The sequence below is a fragment of the Gambusia affinis genome, linkage group LG23, assembly GCF_019740435.1.
Source record: "Gambusia affinis linkage group LG23, SWU_Gaff_1.0, whole genome shotgun sequence".
Taxonomy (NCBI): domain Eukaryota; kingdom Metazoa; phylum Chordata; class Actinopteri; order Cyprinodontiformes; family Poeciliidae; genus Gambusia; species Gambusia affinis.
Window position 1 is genome coordinate 18150845 of NC_057890.1, and position 24486 is coordinate 18175330.

Below are 24486 nucleotides of genomic sequence, written 5' to 3' on the forward strand. Positions count from 1 at the left end.
TGGAAAACCTCTCGCTAAGATGTCACATTCAAGTGAAGCGGTTACCTAGCAACCGTAGCAAAGCCCAGGCATTACCTAGCAACCTAATCAGAGCTCCAGCATGATTGGTCAGCTGGTTTTAGAATTGAATGCTCTGTACAATGGCTGCTGGAAAAGGTTTTGACTGATTAGGTTCTTTCATTGGGACATTTTTCAGTTATTTTTCTGTTTTTGGCAAAATAAAACTTTGGTACAGATGAAACAAAGGCTACATGAAGAATAAATTCAAAGTAAAACCTGCAGTAAACTTTTCCACGATCAGTCGTTCCTTCTGCTGGCCTCTCCTTCAACACTTTACAGAAGGAACACGAGGAGGAGATAATTTAAACCTAATAACTGAAAGAAGCAATAATTCCTTTCTTTCTGGTCACGTCTTGGATGCAGCTGGAACATGGCAGCGATTCACGGCTGCATAAACACATTCCACGCAAATTAGTGACATGCTTCTGTAGTGAAACGGCTGTCTGCTTTTACTTTGTGAAATAAAACAATGTGAGAACTAAAAAAGCTGCAGAAAGATTTTAATAAACGAGAAGCAAAGGTCTTTCAAGCATTCTTTGAAAACTGAATCTGCGTTGCTGTTCAGTAAATATTATGTCACCTGCTCTGCTTTTTGTTGAAGGTGAAAAAAATCAATATTTCTCTTACAAAAACAAAAATGTCCAGTTTAGATGTTTGATTTGTTGCCTTACTAAAGACAAAATAACTCGTAAATTAGTTTTTTTTATTAAAACTGCTCAGAACCTTTTGACTGTTTCCTGACGAGGCTTTCGGACTCAGACGGCTTCGATTACAGTTTCAGTTCTTTGTGTTTGTTATCGGAGTCGCAGCTAATTTACAGCAGCAGAGAATAAACCTGCTGCTGCTGCTCTGCCTCTTTCCAAAGCCTGCGATGGCGATTAAAGTGTTTAATGTCTGTTTTGGGAGAAATGCAGGGATTTCAGGGGAGGATCAGCGAAGTTCTTAAAACCCTTCTTCACTTTGCGCCCAGATTATACGATCTGACATGATCCGTGTTTGATCCTTGCTTTATTACAATCGCTCTGTCAGGAAGCGGGGAAACAGGAGCAACCTCAGGGAGAAATGTACTGACTGAGCACCGGCGTGGGCAGACCCTGAAATAAACCCGGAGGAGAGGAGTTTTCTACAAAGGACACATCTATCGTTTACTGCTTGGTTCCAGTTACGAGGACAGAAACTCCTGGTTGGAGGATTTTTAAGGGTCTGGTTCCAAATGATTGTTTTTGACATCATATTCTGGAAACATGAGCTTTAGGTTGCCTTCATGTTACTCATGTTCCGGTCCGTTTGTCTAAAAAGTCCGGTCCGTTTCTTGAGGTGTGAATGCTAAGCTAACTCTGCTCCACCTACCAACCTCGGTCTCGGTTCAGTTGAAGTGAACTTGGTTCGGTTCCAATGCATCTGTGAACGCCAAGCGAACTGGAGACCGCTACAGAGCAGGGCATTCTGGGTAAATACAACCAAAATAAACATCTAACGTCAGGAGAAATGGCTCGTGGTTTTTAGCCAAAGACTAAAGAGAAATCCTCCAACCTCTAAAATTTGATGCGTCTGGTGAAGAAGGAAGTTGCTCTCAGAGTCGTTTCCTTCAGTGGTTGTTGGTGCAGCGCCCCCACAGGCCAGGAGGGGAACAGGTTGGTTTGACTCAGAGCCACAGCAGCTGGAAGTGTTGAAGTTTTGATCTCAATCAAACTGAATCTACCGGACTGTCAGGGGGGAAAACATCCTCCTGATACTCTCATGATGAACAAGCTGAGCGCGTATCATCGGTTTCTTCCACCGCACTGTCCAGGTCATCCACTGCCTTTAAATTAAAAGAAAATTTAAATTAGAAGAACCAAACGTTCACTCTCACAATTCAATTAAAAGCCTAAAATTAAATTTGAAAATAATTCCCATGCCCATAAGTTTGGCTTCTTGAAGAACTTGGCCAAGACTTGAGCAGATAATCTGTTAATTATCCTGTTATCCATCATGTTCCCTGAACCAGATTATCGGAGTTCAGCTCAAACAAACAGGAGAGAGGAATCGCCCGGCGGCGAGCGACGCAGCATCCTGCAGCACACAAAACACACCGAAACTACGGCAGCACACGAGTTCAAGGCGCGAAGTGTGTTTCTGTGTCTGTGGGTGGGATATTGTCTTATCAGTCAGGAGCCTCGTTGCTGGAGGTTTAATGTCTAACTGTTCAATTAGGGTCGTTTATCATCACAGAGCGTTAAAGCTGCACAAACCGCCGCCGCTGCTTTAAGGCTGGAGATAAATCTGACAGTAATAACTTTTTCTGCTCCATCTGAAAAGCTTTTCAAATGCATTTTTCATCCTTTTCAGACAGAAACATGACCGTGGATTAATGTATTTCTGCCACAGAGTGCAGCATGATGTTTGTATGTCCTAATCAAATACTCTGCTGCCGAGTTTCTGCCACCAAAGCTTTGGATTTCTGTTCCTGTTTCAACCTAAAATGCACACAAGCTGTTGGAAGCGCTTTCAGTGGGAACAAGGCTGCAAAAAGCGACACAAACAAATTACGCAACAATGGTGGAAATGTAGACCGTCTTTGTGAGGAATGAAAGAAATGAAGAGGAGAAGGAAAAATGACCGCACACAGAAAAAAACCGGTGAAAACTGCTCACAGATGCAGCTGGAACAAAAAAATACAGAAAAATCGTTATGGTATATCAACAGGAAGCAATTAGACAGCAAAAGAAAGAAAACAGGCGGAAAATAACTGGAAAACAGAAACTCAGCTACTAAAAGAGACAAACAACAAAAACTAAAACTGCATATCAGAATTAATAAAATTATTATTATAAAGTCCAGTTGTCATGGATTATTATCTCCAGATTATGTTTTAACAGGGATAGTTGAGCATCCTGGCATTAATGAAAATCACAAGCTTTTGTGAACATATGGATCCTGGAAATGTTTGAATTACTGTTGAGACTGAATGAAATCACCTGTTTTCTTTTTATTAAAGCTCAGAAAATTCATGGCTCCCGAAGCTTTGATGTCTTCTAGGAAACGAGGCGAAGTCCGACGGAGGATGAGCAGAAATAAATCAGAGTCGTCTGCATAACGGCGAATAAAAAAGGCTTTCTGGAAAAAACAATCGAATGTTAAATATGGAATCCTCATTACCTGCACTTACACACAAAACAACTAAAATAAAAACATACAAATAAAAGCTTTCTGAGGTTGTCAGGCTACAGTAAAATTCCCTTTGAATGTGAAACAACGTACTTAGCGATGCGTCTAAATGGAGATAAAAAATGGCTGAATATGCTAATTGCTAGCTTTAGCTAGAAATCGGTGGACCATCGAGTTTATTTCCATAAACAACCGGATGAACAAAATACATAAAACGTCATAAAAAGAGTTGTTTAAATGGACAGAGTGCATAAAAACTTTTATCTGATTTTCTGTAAAGAGCAACTAAAAGTGTGACAGAATAACCAGAGTTATTATAATTACCTAAAACTAGTAAAATAAAACTAAAACTAATTGAGAAAACATTTCTATTAACTGAAATAAATAAAAACAAAACAAAATATAACTAACTGGAACTACAGTGAGTTTATGAAATGAAAACACACTGAAATTATTGACATAACATCCTTCGATTTTGTGTTTATTCAGAAAAAAATACAAAAACGTGTTTGATTACGGAGCTGTGCTTTTTCAGCCAGCTGACAGGCTGTGCACAGCAACAGATTTCCAGACAGCCAATGAGACCTCTTGTTGCTACGGTAACCTGGATCTCATTAAAACTGTTTTGAACTTGTTTTTGAAGCTCAAGGTCGTTAACTCTTTGTGTCCTGGAGGGTTTGTGACGTTTCACGGCCCGAAGCTGCGGCTCGCCGGCGCCGACTGCTGTTCTTCTGACCAGCACAGATAAGGCTGAACAACAGGAAGCCGTCCAGCAAACAGAACCATTAGGTCTCTGGTTCCTGTTGGAAACACAGGACACTAACTGCTTTCCATATGCTGTTACCTCAGTGAGACTACTGATCATATCTGCTCCCAAAATTAGGCTTTTATTACAGGAGCGGCTCGAAATGTCACTGAAGAGGAGCCGGAGGGCCGGTCCGTTTGGGTCGTTCAGCTTTTTATACGTTGTTTTCCAAACAGATGATGAAAGAAAAGCAAAACACAACTGCAGAAAAACAACTTATAAAAGATTAAGACTTGGAAAATAAAATCGGTGAGAAAACACACATCTTAGAGAATGTGTGCCAAACCCAAGGCTCGGGGGCAAAATGCGGCCCGCTGCAGCTTTTTATGTGGCCTTCCAGACTCAGTCAAACCAAAGCAGTTTTCATCTGATTACAGTAAAATTACCCCAATCAGTCCCTGCTGTTTTCTGTTACATGATCTTGGAAATTCACCCAAAATCAACAAACCTACTCACTTTTTCATGCTAATATGTAATTGTAAGTTTACTGAAACGTTTTTTAAAAATAGAAAAGTAGAAAACATTGTGTTTAAGAGATGCTAACTCCATGGAGGCGGATTGTGGAGGAAAATCAGATTTGTTTCCCAGAACTTTGATTTTTTTCTCAGAAGTTTGACATTTTCACAGAATTTTTATTTTTTGAGAAAATTCCAACTTTTCTCAGAACTGAGAAAAAATGCATTACTTCAACTTCGTTGTCATACAACCTTTAGAATATTTCTTTCTTCATATGGCCTTAAAACAGTTGCAGTAGTAGGAGAATAATGTCATAATACAATCTTATAAAGTAGTTATTTTTCTTTTCGTTTTCAGCATGGCTCCATTGTACAGCAGAACACATGGAGTAAAATAAGTATTAAGGATCAGTTTAATAAAAAATAAAAACAGAACTTAGCGGTTCATAAATGATACCAACAGGCCAGAAACACTAAAATGTTTTATAGAGAGTGAATTAGATTTCTGGGTGTTGCTTTAGCCTTCTCTTCCATGTTGGCTTTTGTAATTTGTTTTGTGTAAAATTCAACAGTCCCAGAGAGAAACAGAGTAAAAGTGTTGCAGATTCAGTGTGTAACTGCAGCTCAGTCATGGTGTGTTAATCTATCCGCCCAGGCTGAGCTTCTGCAGCCGGTTTCACTGCAGAGGCTTTAAGCGTCGCCCTGCTTTCATTGTCTGAGGGAAGCGGAGAAGTCTGCTGCCCTCTGGTGGCGATTCAGCAAACACACAGTCTGCTCATCGTGAAGCAACTGAAGAAGCTGCAGATGTTCAATAAAATTCCGATCACAGTCCGGTATACAGACTTTGATCCGCCCCGACCAGCTGCCACCAACCCTGGTGTTAGGACTGAGCCGCACGCAGCGAACCGACCCGACCACGGACAGACAGACAGGGGGTTTTTTGGGATTACAAACTCTTGAATTTCACAAACGGTAGATTTTCAAACCTGAAAGGAATACATCTTTTACTGAGACATAATATTTTTTCTGATCAGTTTGACAGTTTATATTTCTAAACATCAACTGTCAGAATGATCACACTAAAACTGAAGTCACTGGTGGGGCGATCAGGACGAGTCACTGCTCCGGCCTGCTGACCTGAGGTGACCTCAGATTTCACCTCTACTCTGGAAACAGCATCCATCTCCCCAAACGATTCTTCAGCACCTTGAGACCAAAACAACTAACATGGCATCAATGGGGAAGTGTTTGGATTGTCGGGGATGTGTGACCCAAACACTGAGCGCTGTAGAACCAGTGAGCAACATGACCTTCAGTGACCTTGACGGAAACGTTAATGACCTTAATGTTCCCATCAGTGACCTTGACTGAAACGTTAATGACCTTAATGTTCCCATTAGTGACCTTAATGGCCTTCACAAGTAGCCATAACGGCATAATTATTTACCTCAACGGCCCATTAGTGGCCTTCAGGGTCCATCAGTGACCGACATTGTTAGAGGCCTTTAGGGCATAATTGTTGACCTTAATGACCCTTTAGTGACCTTTACAACCCTATTAATGCGTGTGACTGGCACCCATGTTCAGGAAGGTTCCCTTTTACGTTAGTTCTTGTGTAAATATGGTTTTCTGTAAATATTATCGCATCCTGAAGGGCTGAGCAACAACATCAGCACAATGTAGGTGATATGAAATCAAACTGTCTTGATTCACCAGCTTCCACCACTAACTAGACTTTTAAACACATTTTGAGGATTCACTCTCTTGTTCTGCCAAATCAGGTTCTCAATTAGAACCAAACATTAATTTAATTGAATGTTCCAGATTGCTCTAGACAGAACAGAAAATCAGCTTCAGAAGCTTCCGACCCACCTGCTGCCAGCGTTGATCAAGCTCTGCTCCGGTGATTCTTCGCCGTCCCAGAGGAAACTCTGACGTCCTGAAGGTCTTCCTCTCTGCAGCGTAACATTTCAGCTTCAAGTCCTTGATGAGCCAAAAGACTTGTGCCTCATCAATTTCAGCAATAATATGAAGCTGTAAAGAAAAACAAATTGAGATATTTGGATGTTTTGATTATTTTTTTATCTGTAGATGAGATTTCTGAGTAAAAGTGCATTTTAAATGCAGCTTTGTGGAGGGTCACCCTCCAGCAGGTTACCTGCTCTAAACATACAGCCAGAGATGTTACTGGATGCTTAGATGCTTGGGTTGGAACGGCCTAGTCAAAGTCCAGACCTAAGAATCCGTTGCAAGACTTGAAAACTGATGCTCACCATCAAATCTGCAAAGAATGAGCACATAATCTGAGTCTTACATCAAACTTTCCCAGAAAGTTATATAATGTTTATGGTTGGATTAAGTGTTGGAGTTTTTAGATTAATATTTGAAAAAACAAACAACAAAAAAAACACATTGATAAAGTCTTTCTAGAACCGCATCTCATTGTTATCAAGTGTTCATATCGTGTCGAGGAGCTGATTTCAGGATTTGAACTGTTGCAGTACACACTTTGACCAGCAGGTGGCGATAAAGACACATTTCTGAGCTTCTGTTGGGATTTCGGCTGAACTGTTTGTAATTCACTGACATGTGCTACTGATCTCAGTCTCATTTACGGCAGCCATGTGTGCAAAATGGGGAAAGAAAATCCGGCTTATAATACAATAAATGACAAAAAAAATCTTAAACATTTTTATCTGCAATCATTAAATAGAAATACTAAATAAAAGCGAATTGAATTTAAACATTAATTAGGTGAGAAGGAAAAAAAAGGCCCTCTGAGTGCTCTGGCACTAATTGGCCTCCTTGGCTGTCAGTCACGCCTCTAACCCCGCCCACGCCGCCGACACACCCATCTCCCCACCGGCGTTTTTCATTCATTTCGTTTCCTCTGGTTTTATATCTGCGTGGGTAAAAAGGGTGACGGCGGGGTGAAGATAGCATCAAACAGAGTACACTGCGTGCGCGCGCGCCTGTGTGTGCACGTGTCTGTTCATCCTCTTCCTCCCTCCTCCTCTTCCTCCTCAGCGTGGAGGTGCGGGGCCACTACTGGCTGTGCGGCTGCGGCACTGGATGGATGTGAGGAGCATGTGTGCGGGTGAGGGAGCCTCGGGCGGAGCACACGGAGGGAAATAATTTGGATTGTTTTTATTTATTTTTTTGAATATTTCGGCAGTCCGGTTGATCGGTCACCTCCACCAGGACGAGATGTCAAACTCAAACAAAAGCAAGAAGGACAAAGAAATTCTGGCAGAATATGAGAGCCAAGTGAAAGGTGAGGTCATTTTCTTCATCTTTGTTGCAGCTTTGCATGCACCTGGCTGCAGCAGTGGTGCACATGCAGGCGTGCAGGGTGTGATTTTGACACCTCACGGTGAAACGTCAGGATTCTGGGTTCATCCTGAGTGCTGCATGGCGCCTCAGGGAAGGAGGAGGAAGAGGAGGATGAAGAGGTGTGTATGTCTGCTGCATGTGTGTGTGTGTGTGTGTGTGTGTGGTTTTCTCCAGGAATCTACCTGCAGACATGCTCAGGTGAAGTCACGCGATGACCTTTACATCAAAACCTGGCAGCTTAAATCACCTCCACCCATCATCATCCTCCATCTTCCTCTCCTCTGATTGAGTGATTGGCTTTAATTGGAACCAGATCGAGGGCCCACAGCGCACTGGGGGGAAGCCGCCTCGGTCCAAATGTATGGATCCGCTGCTGTAACTATGTGCTTTCCAAGTCTGCCTCGCTGCTCCGGCCCCTGATTGGTCGGTGCAGAAGGTGGTGTGTAATGTATACGCAGGGGGTGGCCGCCGCTCCCTCAGAGGGGAGGTGAGGTGAGGTGGAAAGGTAGAGGGCTGATTATGCACAGTGCTGACAATACATATTGGTGCTTGGAGAGCCACTGAGCATGCTCCCGGCGGCGGCCACGACACCGCCTCGCTCTGAATGATGGAGATGAAGATCACACTAATGAGAAAATGCAATCAAGACGAAGAAGAAGATCTAAATGGAGAGTAAAAGGGACGCTGCAGATGCTTTAGTTTCTGGGTTTGGGTGGATAAACGTTGAGCAAACGGGTGAATGAGGCTTTGAGACGTCAAAATGACTGAAAGACACGTTTAAGTTCAGTCCGTTTACCATTTGCTTGGCGTAGGTCAAAAAAAGGGGATTCATTTTTGTCCAAAGGTTAAAGTTGATCTATTTCTAGAAAGAACCTTGAAAATGTCTGAGTTTCTAAAGTGAAACATTTGCTAGAAAAAACAACTCAGTAATCGAACTGAAGTTTGAATCCTGTCTGTCTGCAAACCTCAGTTTGGGTTCAGTTCGAATGCACATGTGAACAGCAAGCAAACTGGATAAAAGCAGGAAGTGGACTACAGCCCAGTGCATTCTGGGAAAATAAAAATAAAATGAAACAAGTGCACTAGCCTTGCGCTAGCAGGAGAAATGTCTTGTGGTCTTTTGAAATCCTCCAACCGTTAAAATCTGACGCCTCCATTTCTGTTTCTATTTGATGAAGAAGTTGCACTCAGTGTTTTCATCAGGTTTTTGTGTCGTTTCCTCCAGTGGTTCTTGGTGCAGCGCCCCCACAGGCCAGGAGGGGAACAGGTTGTTAAAGCATTTGGGGTTATTTCAGAAAGAGAACCAGATGGAGATGGAACAGATGGTGAAGATTTGGTCCCAAATTGAACCGAATCTACCAAACTATCAGATGGGAAAACAGCCTTTGAGCAACCTGTCTGTGGAGGCGTTGCACCAGGAACCACAGAAGGAAACGACACAAAAACGTCTGAAGACACCGAGCACAACTTCCTTCTTCACCAGATGGAAACCGAAGTGAAGTAGCATTAGATCCTAGCAGTTTAAGTATTCCTCTTGACTACAATCTATTTCTTCTGCTAGCGTAGCATGTTTGTTTAGGTTGTATTTACCCAGAATGCCATGCATTGTAGTCCATTTCCTGCTTTTAGAGCGGTCTCTGAACAGGACTTGCAGGCGGAGAACATGTTATATTTGTGACTTTAAGCTGAAGCTAATTGTGCAGGCTATGCAGCAGGACGATGATCCAAAACAGAAAACCCCCCCAAAACACCAGCAGCAACAAGTGGGGGAGGGGCAAAGCTGCATTAATTAACTTCATGCAACGGCAAAAATCTCCAGTCGTTCAATCTCTCTCTTCCATATTATTACAAAGATGTTTTGTATCTAATTTCTAACCAAAACGGCGACTCGATCAGAAAATTCCTCATTAGATTCACAGGATTTTGATGGACAACATTCGCTGTTGGTTTTAGAAACTAATTAGAGAAACTTCATCAGCAGCCAATTAAAGAGGCTTACAGGAAGAGAGAGACGTCTGAGAGCAAAACAATTACCCCCTCCGCTTTATCAGGATATTATTTGATGTAATCGGATAAAATCAAATCAAATTTTAGAGAAGAATTGGTCTTGAGAAACGAGGACAAAAAATTTAGTTTTTTTTGTTGAGGCGTATTTGTCGTCTTCTGACACCAAAGTTTTTCTTGTTGTTATCCAATTGTATTGTTTTCTGTAAAGTTGCTGTAAGATTCATGACATCTGTATTAATTTTGATACACGTCATGTTTTTTTAAGGAACTGTTTCATAACTACAGTAATTAACTACATTTTGTCATTATAAACACAATCAGAGAGACCGAATATAATCCAAACCGAATATAGTTGAAAAAATGGCTAATTTTTGTTGTAGGAGCTCAAATTTTACCTATAATTTTATTATTTCTTTAAGTATTGGATTTTATTCAACTGAAAAATTCTTCTTTTATTCCAAGAGAAATTAACTCATCTCATCCAAGAGTCGTTGAGGATGGTGATTTATGGGCAGCAAGGTTCTCCAGCAGCAGTCAGGCTTTCAACGAATCCAAAGAGGCCTCTGACCAATGGCAGAGCTCCGCTAATCCACTTCTTGGGCTTCCGCTGAACCTCTTAAAGTCTTGGTCTGGTTAGAAGGATGTTGGAGTAGGGGATAAGATCCTTGATCATCATGACGGACAGAACGTTTGAACTTCCTCCTTTGGGGTCATAGTTCAGGTATGATTTGAGCTTTTGAGCTCCCTGTTGTAGAAATCAATACACTGTTGCCATGGTTACCCATCATCACTGTCAGAAAGTAAAAAAGTTAAGAGCAGCTCCTCCAATCTAGATCTGGAACTCTGTAACATATGAGAACACAAGGCAGGGTGACACAGCTCTGAAAGCAGGAAGTGGACTACAGCGCAGGGAATTTTGGGTAAATACAACCAAAACAAATGTGCTAAGCTAGCACTAGCGCTAGTGGGAGAAATGACTCATGGTTTTTTAGCCAAAGAAAAAAGAGAATAGTAATCTGAGGCCCCTTTCTTAGTTACATTTCATGAAAAGGAAGTTGTGTTAAACATTTTCTTCAGAGGTTTTTGAGTCGTTTACTTCCGTGGTTCTTGGTGCAGCGCCCCCTCAGGCAAGGAGGGGAACAGGTTGCTCAAAGTTGGTTTGTGAAAGAGAACCGCAGCAACTAAAAATGGAACAAATGTCGCAACTTTGATCCCAAATCAAACCAAATCTACCGGACTATCAGGTGAGAAATCAACTTTGAACAGAATTAAACACCAAATAAAAAGGTGATTAAAACAGGAGAAAACCAATGAAACTTTTGCATGAATATAATCCTCTTCTCTAACCAGACAGCATCTCTGCCTGGTTTTTATTCTTCGATGTTTCGCCTTGCTGAGGCGTCCTGACGGCAGCTCCTCTGATCAAAGAAGCCGAGTCTCGCCGTTTACGGTGTAACGAGGAGGTTTCCAGGAGGAGCGATTTCAGAGATCAAACAGGAAAAGCACAGTGGATTTCCTCTTTTCTCCTCCAACAAGCTGTGATCCAAACCGATGAGTTTCATTGATGTAATCTCCTCCTGCTCTGAAACACTGAACCAAATTTTTGTCTTATTCACAGGAAACGAGCATGCTTTTGTTTTAATTTCATTCACGAGGAGCCGATTGAGCTGTTTATTCTGATTTTCTTATCTGCAATTCTTTCACTAGTAGATCCTTGTTTTTTCCTGACATCACATTTTTCAGCCTAAAGCCAAATCCTGTGGCGTTTTCTGTATTGTTTCTACAGTTTAATGAATTGTTTGGAAACAGCTGCATTCCTGATGCCGGGGTGTTTAATTTGACAAACATGTTTGTCTCTGATGGGAGATTATGTAAAGTGAAATTCTCACACCGTTTTGTCGGCGCTCACGTTTGCACTCGCAGTCTTTGATGTTGAGATTGAAATCCCAGATGAAGAGCAAACTGGGAGTTCAGGGAAAATAGAACTAAAACTGAAATACATCACAGCTTGTTTCTGTTTCTCACTGTTACAAGTGAATTTGTTGCGTTATGGAGAACTATGATATCATTTTAGAGAATTTTAATATGAAGTTTTTACAGTTTTTCACATTTAAGACGGACTAAAATTCTCTTTTCAGAATGTTCTCATGTTATTTTCTCTTTGTTCCCAGTTGAAAAGTGTAATTTTGACTTGGAAAATCAAGTTTGCCAGGCAGTAGAAAAAGTTTTCATTAGCATTTTTGATGGTTTGCATCTCCTGTAGCAGACGGTGTTACAGCAAATCTGAAAGGGCTTCTGATCAAAGCCATTTTGTTGTATTACTTTGACGAAGAAGCTCATGGTTGTTTGCAGGGAGACCTGAAATATCCTTCAAAATTATAAATGTGAATTTACAAACTAACGTGAGTTAAGACTGTTGATAAGAAATCTGTATTTTAAGTTTAAAATTGAAGCAAGCCATTTTTTACCTTATTGCTTCATAATAAGTTGAGTTTTAGTCAACTGATTTCCAGCTAAACCTCAAAACTTCACTTTTTTCATGATTAACGTAGTTGGTCGTAGAAAACAAACAAATTACAACAAACCAACATTTTGAATTTATTTTCAAAATAAAATAAAACCTTATTAAGATCATTTTGACAGATTTTTAGATGTTCATAATGAAGCTAAATGTTTGGCTTTAAATTTATTCCTCTTCTGCTGTAACAGAGGAATTCAATCAATAAAAAAACTAGCGACATAGCATTTAGCATTATTGCAAATAGCGCTATTCTGAACAGTTTGTGTGGAGGGAAGATCCTGTCTTCAGATCTATGAGCTTTATAAGCTTAACTTAGAATATTTATTCAGACATTAAAACCAATAAAGACCTAAAAGTCGGTTCAGTTGGTGAGGTGTGAATGCTAAGCTAACTCCAGTCAGTTGAAGTGATCTCTGGTTCAGTTTGAATCCACATGAGAACGCCAAGTGGACCGGATTCCACGGCAAAAGCAGGAAGTGGAATACAGTGCAGGGCATTCTGGGTAAATACAATCCAAACACATGCGATAGCCTAGCACTAGCAGTGACGTGAGGTCAAAAGAGAAATCCTTCAACCGCTAAATCTGATGCCTCCATTTTGTTTCCATTTGGTGAAGAAGGAAGTTGCTCTCAGTGTCTTCAGAGGTTTTTGAGTCGTTTCCTTCAGTGGTTCTTGGTGCGGCGCCCCCACAGGCCAGGAGGGGAACAGGTTGGTTTGACTCAGAGCAGAGAGGAAGAGAACCAGCTGGAGATGCTGTGGTTTGGTCTTTGGTCCAAAACCGAACCGAGTCGACTGGATTAACAGGTGGAAAAACATCGTAAGAGTTGAAAAAGCTATAAATAATTACAGATAAGAAAATCAGAATAAACTGTGCTTAATGAATAAAATTAAAACTGACCATGGGTTAGTTAGCTTCCAAGCTAACAGGCCAAGTTGTGTTTGGCTCCTTTGTTTTCTTTGTCTAGATATTTATAATTAATAATCCACTAAATGCTTTAAAAAGAAACATTTGGACCAGAGTGATCGGCTACTTTAAACCTCTGGACAAATAAAACTGCTCTAATAAAACCTTCACACTTCCTTCAGTGGTTTCTAGTTACAGGAAGACATCCATTTATGATACGAAACTGTTTCAGCCTCCGATGTCCACAAGGCTGCCGTACGAGAGCGTCACGAGATGGCAGCCATTTTAATTTACTAAGCAAAGAAAGGCGAAATGATGCCAGAATCAATAAAACACTCAGAGTCGCATCCAACAAAAGAGTTTCATAGACTCGGCAGTTTTCCACAGAGATCTGGAAGCTGTGTGCAAGTCGATGGTGCATTCGCAAGCTCCTCACCTTCCTCATCACATGGTTCACACACTGTGTGTGGTTACCAAGACAACAGGTAGTGGAGTGGATAGGCTCTCTGGGGACTGCTGAGTGTGTGTGTGTGTGTGTGTGTGTATGTGTGTGTGTGAGAGAGAGAGACAGAGAGTTTGGTCCTTGCTCTCTCCGCTTTGCTGCAGAAAGATCGAGCGCTGAAACACGGCGAAGCATGCAGCCAGGCTTTTCCACGCTGACTACAAGTGTGTGTGTGTGTGTGTGTGTGTGTGTGTGTTTTCCTCTGCTGCCTTTTCATTTCGGTCACACGATTAAGTCCAAGGTGACTCCTGGGAGAAAAATGGACAGCCTTCATCTGTGAGGATGAGTGTAGGAAGGAAGAGGAAGCCAATTATGCATTTTAACAAGAAGCTTATCAGTTTAAAATAAAATTTAAATTATTAACTGTCAGCACTGACTGCAGAAAAATCAGCTTATAGAATGAAAGCTGCTGAAATATTTCATCAGTTCAGAAGAGCAAAGAAACTGAATCTGCTCTCCAGACGTCCTTTGTGATCCACAGATATTTTTCTGTCTGTCTGGTTGTTTTCAAAACTGCATTGTCACATGCAGTTTTCAAGTGTTTGTATTAAAATGTCCAGAAACATACGGGAGAGGATTAGAGCCACCGCAAATAAAATTAATTCTGACTTAAATATTCTGAGAAAAAATTTTATCTGAGGAAAAAAAAAATTGGAAAGTTAAGAAAAAAATGGTCAGAAATTGCAGAAATAAAAATCAGAGAAAAAGTTATAATACTGAGAAAAAAAATTCAAACTTCTGAGAAAGTGGCAAAATTTGACAAAATAAAAAATCAGAATTCTGAAAAAAATATTTTTTTCAGTGACTGTCTTCCGATGCTCTGCGAACCTCAGCTGCATCTTTTAGAAATGCTCCATAAAAAAAATCTGAGTTATTTGCAAATAATTTGAATCATTTTCCATTAAAAAATATGCAAAGTGAATTTGTGAAAACTCATTTTGACCCTGGTAATAGACTGACACAAAGGAACGCAAAACAGTAAATTAACGTTTTGCATCAATTCAAAATTAATCAAAAATCTAAACATTGGGCATTTAGTCCCTTTAGTGGTGTTTTGAATTTTTCACCACATTAAATTAATAACAAAAACTCAGAAATGGAAGATGAACTTTAGCTTTTTTTTAACTGTTGCTGACTTTATATTCTTGGTTTTTACATTTTCTCTATAAAATAAAATTGGCTACAGATAGAAAAAGGCATTTCCTTTATACTTATGTTATTAAACAATTCAAATTATTTTGGATGTGGGGATTTTGGACGTGAAATGTAATTTCTTTACGAGAGTTTTCCATAGGAATATTAGACCAGAGGGAACATGAATACTAATTACAATCTGCAGTTTTAAAAAGTGAATGAATAAATCAAAAATAATTAACTTGCATTGGTGCCGCTGTGTTTTCTAAATTGGCAGCAGTGAAGATTGTCTTGGGGTTATAATTTGAACCTTACTGTGTCCAATGTGTAAAGATTAGAAATCTGGGGATTAATCTGTATTTTTTTCAGGTTTTATGTTGAATATTTCAAGCAGACAACAGGATTTCCTGCAGCTCTGTTGTGTTTATCTCCAGATTATGCTCATTGTTTTGCCCCTGATGGTTTGGCTACTCACAGTTCATTGACAGAAATCTCATCCTGATGGGCACTGATTACACTTTTACATCAGCCCATAAATTACAGCAGCGGTAAGAATGTGAATCTGTCAGTTTTTCTGTCACTTACCGCTCAGGGTCGTGTTTTGGGTTGTGCTGCAGATGTGCGGGTCCAGTTGGTGGAGCAGCAGCGCTGCCTGGAGCAGCAGACGGAGATGCGGGTGCAGCTGCTTCAGGACCTGCAGGACTTCTTCAGGAAGAAGGCCGAGATCGAAACGGAGTATTCCAGGAACCTGGAGAAGCTCGCAGAGCGCTTCATGGCCAAAACACGCAGCACAAAAGACCATCAGCAATACAAGTACGCTCACATCTGTGCTGTGACACTCTGAAGGTTGAAAGGTCACATCTGAAATTAGCAAGAAATCATTTTGGAAAAGAAAAATAAGTGATGTACAGATTCAAATTAAACAATGGCGTATCAGGGCAACTGCAGACAGAAACATGGCAGTAAAATTCAGCCAAAAAACTCAGAAATCTTATGATTTATCTCAGAAATCAACTTGGACATTTCTAAGTTAAAATTTTTGACTTTTGCAAATCGGAAAATTTCCAAAAGTCAAAAAATGTCGACGTTTTTTAATTTTTCTAGAAAATGTCTACTTTTTTCTGCCAAATTTTAACTTAATTTTAAATTTCAGAAATATTCCTGTTTTTTCTGGAAATTTTCTGAGATAAATCTCAAAATTTCAGATTTTTTTTTCAAACTCATAAGCTTTCCCTGTTTTTTCTAGAGAATTTCTTAATTAATTTATTTTTTTGTTTTTTGGTGAAAAATTACTTTTTTTCCCAACCTGTAAAGGTTCTAATACGCCATCGTAAAATTAAATATTATTTATGTACCAATAAATGAGTCAAGAAAACAATCTAGCAATTTTTGTTTGGTCCGCTGGTGTTGATAGTATATTAATGCTACAACTTTTTGTGTTTCCACATAGTATGAGCTGAAAACAAGCCAGACGTAAAAGAAAACCAGAAATTTGTATCTCTAAGCCTCGATTTCAGGACTATTCATTGAGGTGTAGCTCTAGTGATAAAACCATCAACTATTCATAAAATAATTAGCCAAATCTGTTATCATCAGAGATATATTCACATATTATTTGTCTTCAAAGAGAAAACTAAGCAAATAACATAATGTAATAGTAAAAAGCACAACAGTTGTTGCTAAACAGAACATTAAATGATATTTGAAAGCAGCTCTACGCAAGTAGCTTTAGCTTGATGTGAAAACAGCAAAAACTAACAGAGGGACGACAGACATAAACTTATGTTGTTCTACGTTTTATTTTCTTCTTCCTAAATTAACCAGAATATCAGTGCAACAAGCTCAGGAGATTAAAACAATGTGTTCAAAACAGAAATGCTAAAAGGACATTAGCTAGATGATCACACCAACTAGCATGGCTAGCATCAATAGTTGAAACAATTTCACAGATTTATCAATGTCTCTAGAGGTATTCATACAGCATTTACTCAAACTACGACTTATAAACAGAACACTTTTAAAGTTAAGAAGCAAAGAGCTGTAAGAGAAAAAATAAAAATTTGCTTTCCTCTATGCTAGTATTTGAGCTAGCGATTTGAAGCTAACATGCTACTAGACACCAAACATTTTTTTATTTTAGCTTCTCATCGCTCTCTTCTTTTCCTTTTCTATATTTTATAATTTGCAACAGTCCAAATAAATGTCTGAATATTTATTTTAAAGCCAAATTTATAAAATATTAATATTTTAATTCCAGGAAGGATCAGAATCTGCTTTCTCCGGTTAACTGCTGGTACTTGTTGCTAAACCAGGTGAGCTAACGTGTTTCGTAAAGGAATCTAAGAGACACGGAGAAACCATCAATTATTTTAACCATGATTTATGTTTTCATTTGTTAAGGTGAGGAGGGAGAGCAAAGACCACGCCACCCTCAGTGATCTTTACCTGAACAACGTCATCAGCCGTCTGACGCACATCAGCGAGGATTCGGCTCGGCTCCTGAAAAGGGTGAGTGCTGAAGAAAAAATAATAAATTATTTAAAAAAACTATTTGAAAAATTTATAATTTTTTTTTTTTTTAAATCCACACCCGTCAGAGAAGTGTGACTGTATTACGGCCATTATAGAGAGAAAAAAAGGAGTAAATTTCCACCAAAAAAAGAGAAAATGTCAGAGGTTGAGGTGTCAAAAATATTGACTTTTCAAACTCAGAAAATTTCCAAAAGTAAAAAACTTTAGACTTTTGAAACATAAAATTTCCACATTTGTTTTTTAAAAATTTCTAATCTTAATTTTTTTTTTTTTTTTTTTTTTGCAGCAAACCTTTTTTGGAGCTCAGAAATTTCTTTTTTTTCTTCAGAAAATTCCTGAGATTAATCAAAAAGAATTTTCAGCTTTTCAATTTATTTAACATGATTGTATCTGATGTTTAGGACTAGCAGAGGACAAATAAATAATAAAAGCCCCATCATTTCTAACCAGAGCAACCTTATGCTCACAAACATCACCAATGGTCGCCATGACGATAGTTAAAATTGTTGCGTAGACATTACCAGTTGTTTGGGTCGTTTTCAAAGGACGTTTATGGTGGGTGAGCAGAAACCCATCCTCTTCAGTTTTATGGGGTTTATATGGAAGTTCAATTCTGCCACTCTGATAAAAAAGAACTCAGAGGCAAACCTGTATTATTATTATAATAATAATAATATCAATGAAATATAATAACAAAATCATAATTATGAGATACAACTTTCATGTCTTCATCAGAGTGGCACAAATGGACTTCCATAGATTTCCACAGGATCTTTGAGGAAAGATGCTCACTCCATCCTTTGCTGAAAATCATAGATATTTCTATACATATATTCAGATTTTATTATTTACTTTTCTATGGCTCCATATGACCCAGCATTTTATTTTTTCTCGATTTTTAGGTTTGTTGCATCTACAAACAAAGCATCTGAAGCATGACGTCCTGCTAGAGTGATTGCTGCACTTCATTACTATAAATATATTTACTTTCTTAAATAATGTGAGAGAATCTCTAAAGGCTGTGATCCAGAAGCAGCATCAGATGAAGAAATGGATTTGACCGCACACAAACAAACGCATTCATAATTGAAACTGAACTCATGCATTAAACAGCCCAGCAGTTTGGGGAAGCAGTTATGTGGCAGCATCAATATTGCATTACACTAAACCGTCTTGAATCCCACGATGGATGAATCCCGTTCCCGGCGGGCGCGGCTCGTCTGCGTCGCCATGGCCACCGGGGCGGCCGGCTCTGCTGGGCGTCTGTCCGGCGAGCGGCGCCGGATGTGATGGAGGTCCTCGGCTCAGAGCTGCTGGCAGTCGCTGCACTTTAGCTGCCATGAATAAAAGACGAGCCAGAAGCCAGATTAATAATGAACACGCAGAGCTAAAGTTAGCGTGCGCGTGTGTTTAATTTGTTAAAGTCCGCAGCGGCGCAGCGGAGATCTGCAGACTTTACTTCTCATTAAAATCAACTCTGTTACTGCAGTAATGACAAAAAGGACACATGTAGAGGCCTGCGCTCAGAGAGGGGCAGCAGATTTACTCAGGCAGAGGCGGGAAAATGTTCTGCAAGCCTCTTTCATGACTAATAATATTAACACATGATATGGCCACAAAATGAGGCTAAAAACTCAGAATGTAAGCCTGAAACTTGGTTTTATAGCCCAATAATTTACTACGGAAGACGACTGGGGCCACTGGAAAAACAAGCAAACAAAAAATTTACAATTTTTTCCTCAGATTTCTGACTTCAATCTTCAGACATTAAACTCATTATACGGAAATTAATGTCAGAATTATGAGATTAGAGTAAAAATTTTGTGAAAAAAGTCAGAATATTAAGAAAAAAAGCAATAAATCTGAAATTAAAGTCATAATTCTGAGTTAAAATGTCAAAATTATTTTTCAACTGCAGTTGCCATAATCCTCTTCCGTACTTTACAACTAATCTTCTCTTAAAATATTAGATTCCTTTTTTAAACCACCTTTATTGCTTAATATAATTGCAAACAGAAAAACACAAAACTTGCATGTTTTAATAAAATGTGTTTGATGTATTAGCATCATAGAAAAAAAACTGGAGTAGAACATTTCTGCCAAATATCTCAGAAATGTTGAGATTACCTGAAAATAAAAAAGAGGAATTTCTGAATTTAAAAAGTTACATTTTTTTCGTTTGGAGGGTTTTATGTGTTACAAACTTAAAAATGTAGTTACTTTTTCTAGAAAATTTTGACAGAATTTTTTTTCTATCTACAATGGTGCTAGTACACAGCCATTAATACAGATACAAAAATAACAACTGTATCCTTGCTTGCAGTGAGATATTGATTAGCAATATTCTGAAAAACAGATATATTTTAGATGACTGTGTCGTAACAAAGCTTGTAAATTTGGCTGAAAACGATGAACCTCGTTTTGTTTTGGAGTTTATGTTGATATTTTTCTTTTTGGTGTCAGAGTAAGGAAATCCTCCAGCAGCTGCAGGACGACCTGATGAAGCTTCTGAACGAGCTTTACACGGTAAACAGAAACACATTTTCACTGTTTCGCAGCAGAATAAACAGCTTTAATCTTCACTCAGTGGATTTAAAATCTGTTACAGTTATAGGATTCTTATTATGTAAAAAAACTTGATTAAAACGTTTAGTACTGTGTCCATAAGACTGAAACTGAACCAGAAGGTGCAAACTGTCTTTCTGCTGCCGTTAACAAGGTGATGAAGACGTATCACATGTACAACGCGGAGATGATCAGCGCGGAGGCCAAGCTGCGGGAGGCGGAGCGGCAGGAGGGCCGCGTGAAGGGCGTGTCCGGGACGGGCGGCGGGGTGGAGCCCGTGTTCGGCCTGCGGATAGAGGAGCGCCACCAGAGGCGCAACGCCGCCCGCAAGATGGAGAAGATGAGAGAGAAGGTAAACTTATGAATAACTGTTACAGGAATCAGTGCAGAACTAAGAAAGGATTCATGGGTTTAATAATTTGTTCCTTTTGTTCTCAGAGGAAGGCGAAATACTCAGAGAACAAACTGAAGACTCTGAAAGCCAGAAATGAGTATTTACTGACTCTGGAGGCGACCAACGCCTCCGTCTTTAAATACTACATCCACGATCTGCCCGACATCATCGACGTGAGTAAAAGAATCTGCTGCTACGGAGCTCTGACTCTGACCAGTCTGATGAACTCACCTCAGGGTTCAATCAGGTGGCAGTATTATGTAAATATAACTTTTGGAGCTTTCCATCTTGTGGTGTTATTCCATTGTCAAAATCAAACCTGGAGTGCTGACTTGATTCTTTAATGCCTGTTTGAGAAATCCTTTAATCTCCATGGCAACCATTCAGCTGCAAAACGCCTGGGTGGATCTAGCCCCGCCTTCGAAACACAGCTCCTCCCCCACTCAGCTCCTTCAGACTAGCCAGCAGCAATTAGCGAACGCTGCTGAGCTTATTATAGGAGCTGCTGCTGAGAGGAATGCTGGTAAAAACGCCGTTAAAGGGTTAATGCAGGAGCCATGTTGGGATGACTTCCTGGAGGTGGAGTTTCAGAAAGAGCAGGAGTTTTTAAAGACAGAGGCCCAATTTCAAGGTGTTCAGTAAGTCAAATTACCTTTATGGTACTTTTACAACAAGTGGAGGAAACATAGTTACTTGATTATGTCATAAAATGGCTCTTTGTGCCTGGAAAACACAGAATACTGGCCCTTTAATCGAACTCCAGTCCATTTGCCTTAAAGTCCGGTTTGTTTGGGAAACTCTGGTTTGCCTACAAAACTCAGTCTGGGTTTGGATGAAGTGAACTCTGGTTCAGTTTGAATGCATATGTGAACACCAAGCGGACCGGAGACCGCTCCAAAAACAGGAAGTGGACAACAGTGCAGAGCATTCTGGGTAAATACAACCAAAATAAATGTGTTAGCCTAGCGTTAGCGTGAAAAATGACTCGTGGTCTTTAGCCAAAGACTAAATAAAAATCCTCCAACTGCTAAAATTTGACGCCTCCATTTTTGTTCACATTTCGTTAAGAAGGAAGTTACAGGAAGTCAGCGTCTTCTTCAAACATTCAGAACGATTTTCCCAAAATGAGTTTGCAGGACTCTTAAAACTTCGTCTTGATTGTTTCTCAGTGCTGTGACTTAGGGTACCACTCCAGTCTGAGCCGGGCGTTGAGGACCTACCTATCAGCCGAACTGAGCCTTGAAGCCTCCAGGCGGGCGGGCCTGGAGGTTCTGGAGGGGGCTGTGGAGAACCTGGACCCGGCCCGCGACAGGCAGCGTCTGCTGGGCCTCTACCCCACTGCCTTCTGCCCACCGCAGCGCTTCGGATTCCAGGCGCACATGGGCGACACAGTGAGTTCAACCGGAAAAATAACAACAAAACTCCTGATTCATCTCTTTCTATACGTATTTATCTGGTAATGTATGGAGGACAAATCCTGACGTAATTGGCAATGAACAGAAATAGCTGCTGCAGCTGTAAACCAGAGTGAATCAGGATTCTGACCTGAGGATCTGCAGTTTTTGCTTCTTGTGTTGGTGACGTTTCGCTTCCTGTCAGACGACCCAGATCGCCTCCCAGCCGCAGGTCCAGGCTGAGCTGTCGCTGCGCCTCACTCAGCTCCAGACCCGCCTGGCGTCCCTGAAGATCGAGAACGAAGAGGTCAGACACACAAATGCAATCAGAGGACAGTCAGAGATCTCAAATCTATCTAAACATAAACATCCACTGGACGGGCTTCCCACTAACAACCAGACATCAGTTACAACTAGAAAATTCCTGAAGAAATTTAACTGGGGCCTGCCAAAGTGTGCCCGTCGGTTTGGACCCAGCGTTGTGATGCTAAGAATTAGCATCAATGCTAAAGAAAGCTGCAATGTAATCAATAGCATGTGGAGAATCACAAGAATGTTAAGTAAGCTGGACATGCAACATTCAGTATGATAAAGTAAGTGTATTAGCTAAAATGAGCAAATATGCTAATGTAAGCATAAATACTTTCAGTAGCATGTGGGGTATCATTAGAATGTTTACTGTCATTTACTTACTCCATTAAGTATACTAAACATGGCTAATAAGTCTGAAAAATAGAAAATAGCTTATTTAAGCTAAAAGGCTAATGCTAATGAACAGCCTTGCTACGCAAGGCAGTTCCCTAACCTCGGATAAACAGATAATGCAGAATGATATCACTGCACCGCCTCCGGCGGTGCACTGTCCAGAGGGGCATTTTGAGGCTTTTATTTTGAAATTTGCAGTAAGCTTCATATTAAATGCCCACACTAATCCAATGTGTAAGAGTGCTTTGGATAAACCAGTCACATAAAGCCAAAAAAAATTACATGATGTAAAAATTCCCAAGGCTTTTATTTTGAAATTTTTGTTAAGCTTCATTTGAAAGGGTCAAAGTCATCCCATGTGTAACAGTCATTGGATTAAATCAGTCATATAACGCTCAAAAAAGCAATGACCTGATGTAAAAATTTTCAAGGGCTTTTATTTTGAAATTTTCAGTAAGCTTCATTTCAAAGGGCTAGACTCATCCCATGTGTAACAGTGACAGGGTTAAATTAGTTATATACAGCCCATAGCAGCAAGTTTTTCTAAAGGCCAGCTCAGTCCTCCTCTGTTTTAACTGAACTACTAGTTAGAACTACAGTGATGCGTATTTGTAGTCCTCAGCAGCTCTCCCTGCTCTCAGCAGCTCTCCCTGCTCTCAGCAGCTCTCCCTGCTCTGGGTTCCGTTGCCATGGTAAATAATCCTCTCTGCCAGCTGTGAGTGAGACATCCAGGGGGAGACAATTCTCTGTTTGAGCCAGCCAGTTTGAATAATAAAAGATTTGCAAACAACTGTTTCCCGTTCGGGAACCGTAATACATATTCGAAAACCGTTTGAAGCATATGAGAGGGCTATTTGTCGTCTCACATAGTCCCGCCATTCATATCTCTACCTCACTCACAGTATTAACAGCGATGAGATAAAAAAAGTGTGTGCCAAGGTCTGAAATTTATCAGAAATACATGGAAGTGAATCAGTGAGATCCGTCTGCTACCCTGGCGCATGACTTTGCTCTGAAGCACCTGGAGAGAAAACTGTAAGCGCTAGATAATTTTTGAAAACATTTGACCGGAGCAGGCACGCGTATCAATGTCATGACCAAGTTTGATACCAATCATGCAATATTTGTGAGCGTGAGGGCGAGTTAAAAAATGATTTGGGGTCAAAATGTCGCTCTGACTCTCACTCTAGCGGAGCGGCCTTCACACTCTGATTTTTCCAAAAATCAAAAACTTTGGGTCGCTTAGAAAGAAGTTGTGGACAAACCATAATACATATTGACGTGCTGTCTTCACTTTAAAAGAGATAACGATAACCAAAATGAAGTTTGAATGGCGTTTCTACATAAAGTTATGACACAGAAAATCCTCAAAAATAGGGTATTTTCAGGATTTACTGGTTGCCTCGTCCCCTTGACGACGAGACTTGCACCTGGTGAGCTCGTTAGTGATTTTGGGGTCGTTTTTTGCTTTTTACGTCGCCATGGTAACTCCAAATCCCACCAAAAGTAATAGCTCCCCTCCCGGGATCGAGCCGCACGTTTTGATACCACTTTTGTGGGTGGGCTCGCAGCGGTACGAGCCGCATTCCGGTTGACGGAAGAAAAATAAATAAACTAGAAAATTCCTGAAGAAATTTAACTGGGGCCTGCCAAAGTGTGCCCGTCGGTTTGGACCCAGCGTTGTGATGCTAAGAATTAGCATCAATGCTAAAGAAAGCTGCAATGTAATCAATAGAATCAATAGAATCACAATAATGTTAAGTAAACTGGACATGCACCATTCAGTATGATAAAGTAAGTGTATTAGCTAAAATGAGCAAATATGCTAATGTTAGCGTGAATGCTCTCTGTAGCATGGGGGATATTATTAGAATGTTCTCTGTAATTTACTTAATTCCTTCAGAATACTAAACATGGCAGATAAGTAAGAAAAATAGGTAATAGCTTATTTAAGCTAAAAGGCTAATGCTAATGAACTGCCTTGCTACGCAAGGCAGCTCCCTAACCTGAGAGAACCAGATAATG

General features: G+C 40.1%; 1 protein-coding gene and 1 long non-coding RNA gene across 6 annotated transcripts in view; one reads left to right on the forward strand and one right to left on the reverse strand.

The window, feature by feature from the left end:
• Positions 1-543: 543 nt before the first annotated feature.
• LOC122826426 overlaps positions 544-24486 on the reverse strand; it is a 30439-nt gene continuing 6496 nt past the window's right edge. The window contains exons 2-11 of one of the 2 annotated variants that reach the window (XR_006369792.1): positions 21908-22042; positions 21583-21722; positions 18566-18737; positions 17317-17386; positions 15457-15639; positions 6629-6751; positions 6343-6504; positions 3021-3159; positions 1594-1864; positions 544-1506 (exon numbers count right to left, since the gene is read on the reverse strand). This is a non-coding gene — a long non-coding RNA (uncharacterized LOC122826426). Of the gene's footprint in view, positions 1507-1593; positions 1865-3020; positions 3160-6342; positions 6505-6628; positions 6752-15456; positions 15640-17316; positions 17387-18565; positions 18738-19818; positions 19908-21582; positions 21723-21907; positions 22043-24486 lie in introns of those variants that run through there. The other variant, XR_006369793.1, reaches the window with a different exon arrangement.
• The window catches only part of LOC122826423 (SLIT-ROBO Rho GTPase-activating protein 1-like), a 36539-nt gene continuing 19439 nt past the window's right edge, over positions 7387-24486 (forward strand). For all 4 annotated transcript variants that reach the window (XM_044108251.1, XM_044108253.1, XM_044108252.1 and 1 more), the window contains exons 1-10: positions 7387-7567; positions 7646-7744; positions 15489-15684; positions 17129-17183; positions 17272-17379; positions 19867-19929; positions 20123-20320; positions 20407-20535; positions 21532-21753; positions 21962-22063. In XM_044108251.1, coding sequence (XP_043964186.1) covers positions 7543-7567; positions 7646-7744; positions 15489-15684; positions 17129-17183; positions 17272-17379; positions 19867-19929; positions 20123-20320; positions 20407-20535; positions 21532-21753; positions 21962-22063 — 1197 coding nt within the window. In that variant the 5' untranslated portion in view covers positions 7387-7542. The remainder of the gene's footprint in view (positions 7568-7645; positions 7745-15488; positions 15685-17128; positions 17184-17271; positions 17380-19866; positions 19930-20122; positions 20321-20406; positions 20536-21531; positions 21754-21961; positions 22064-24486) is intronic.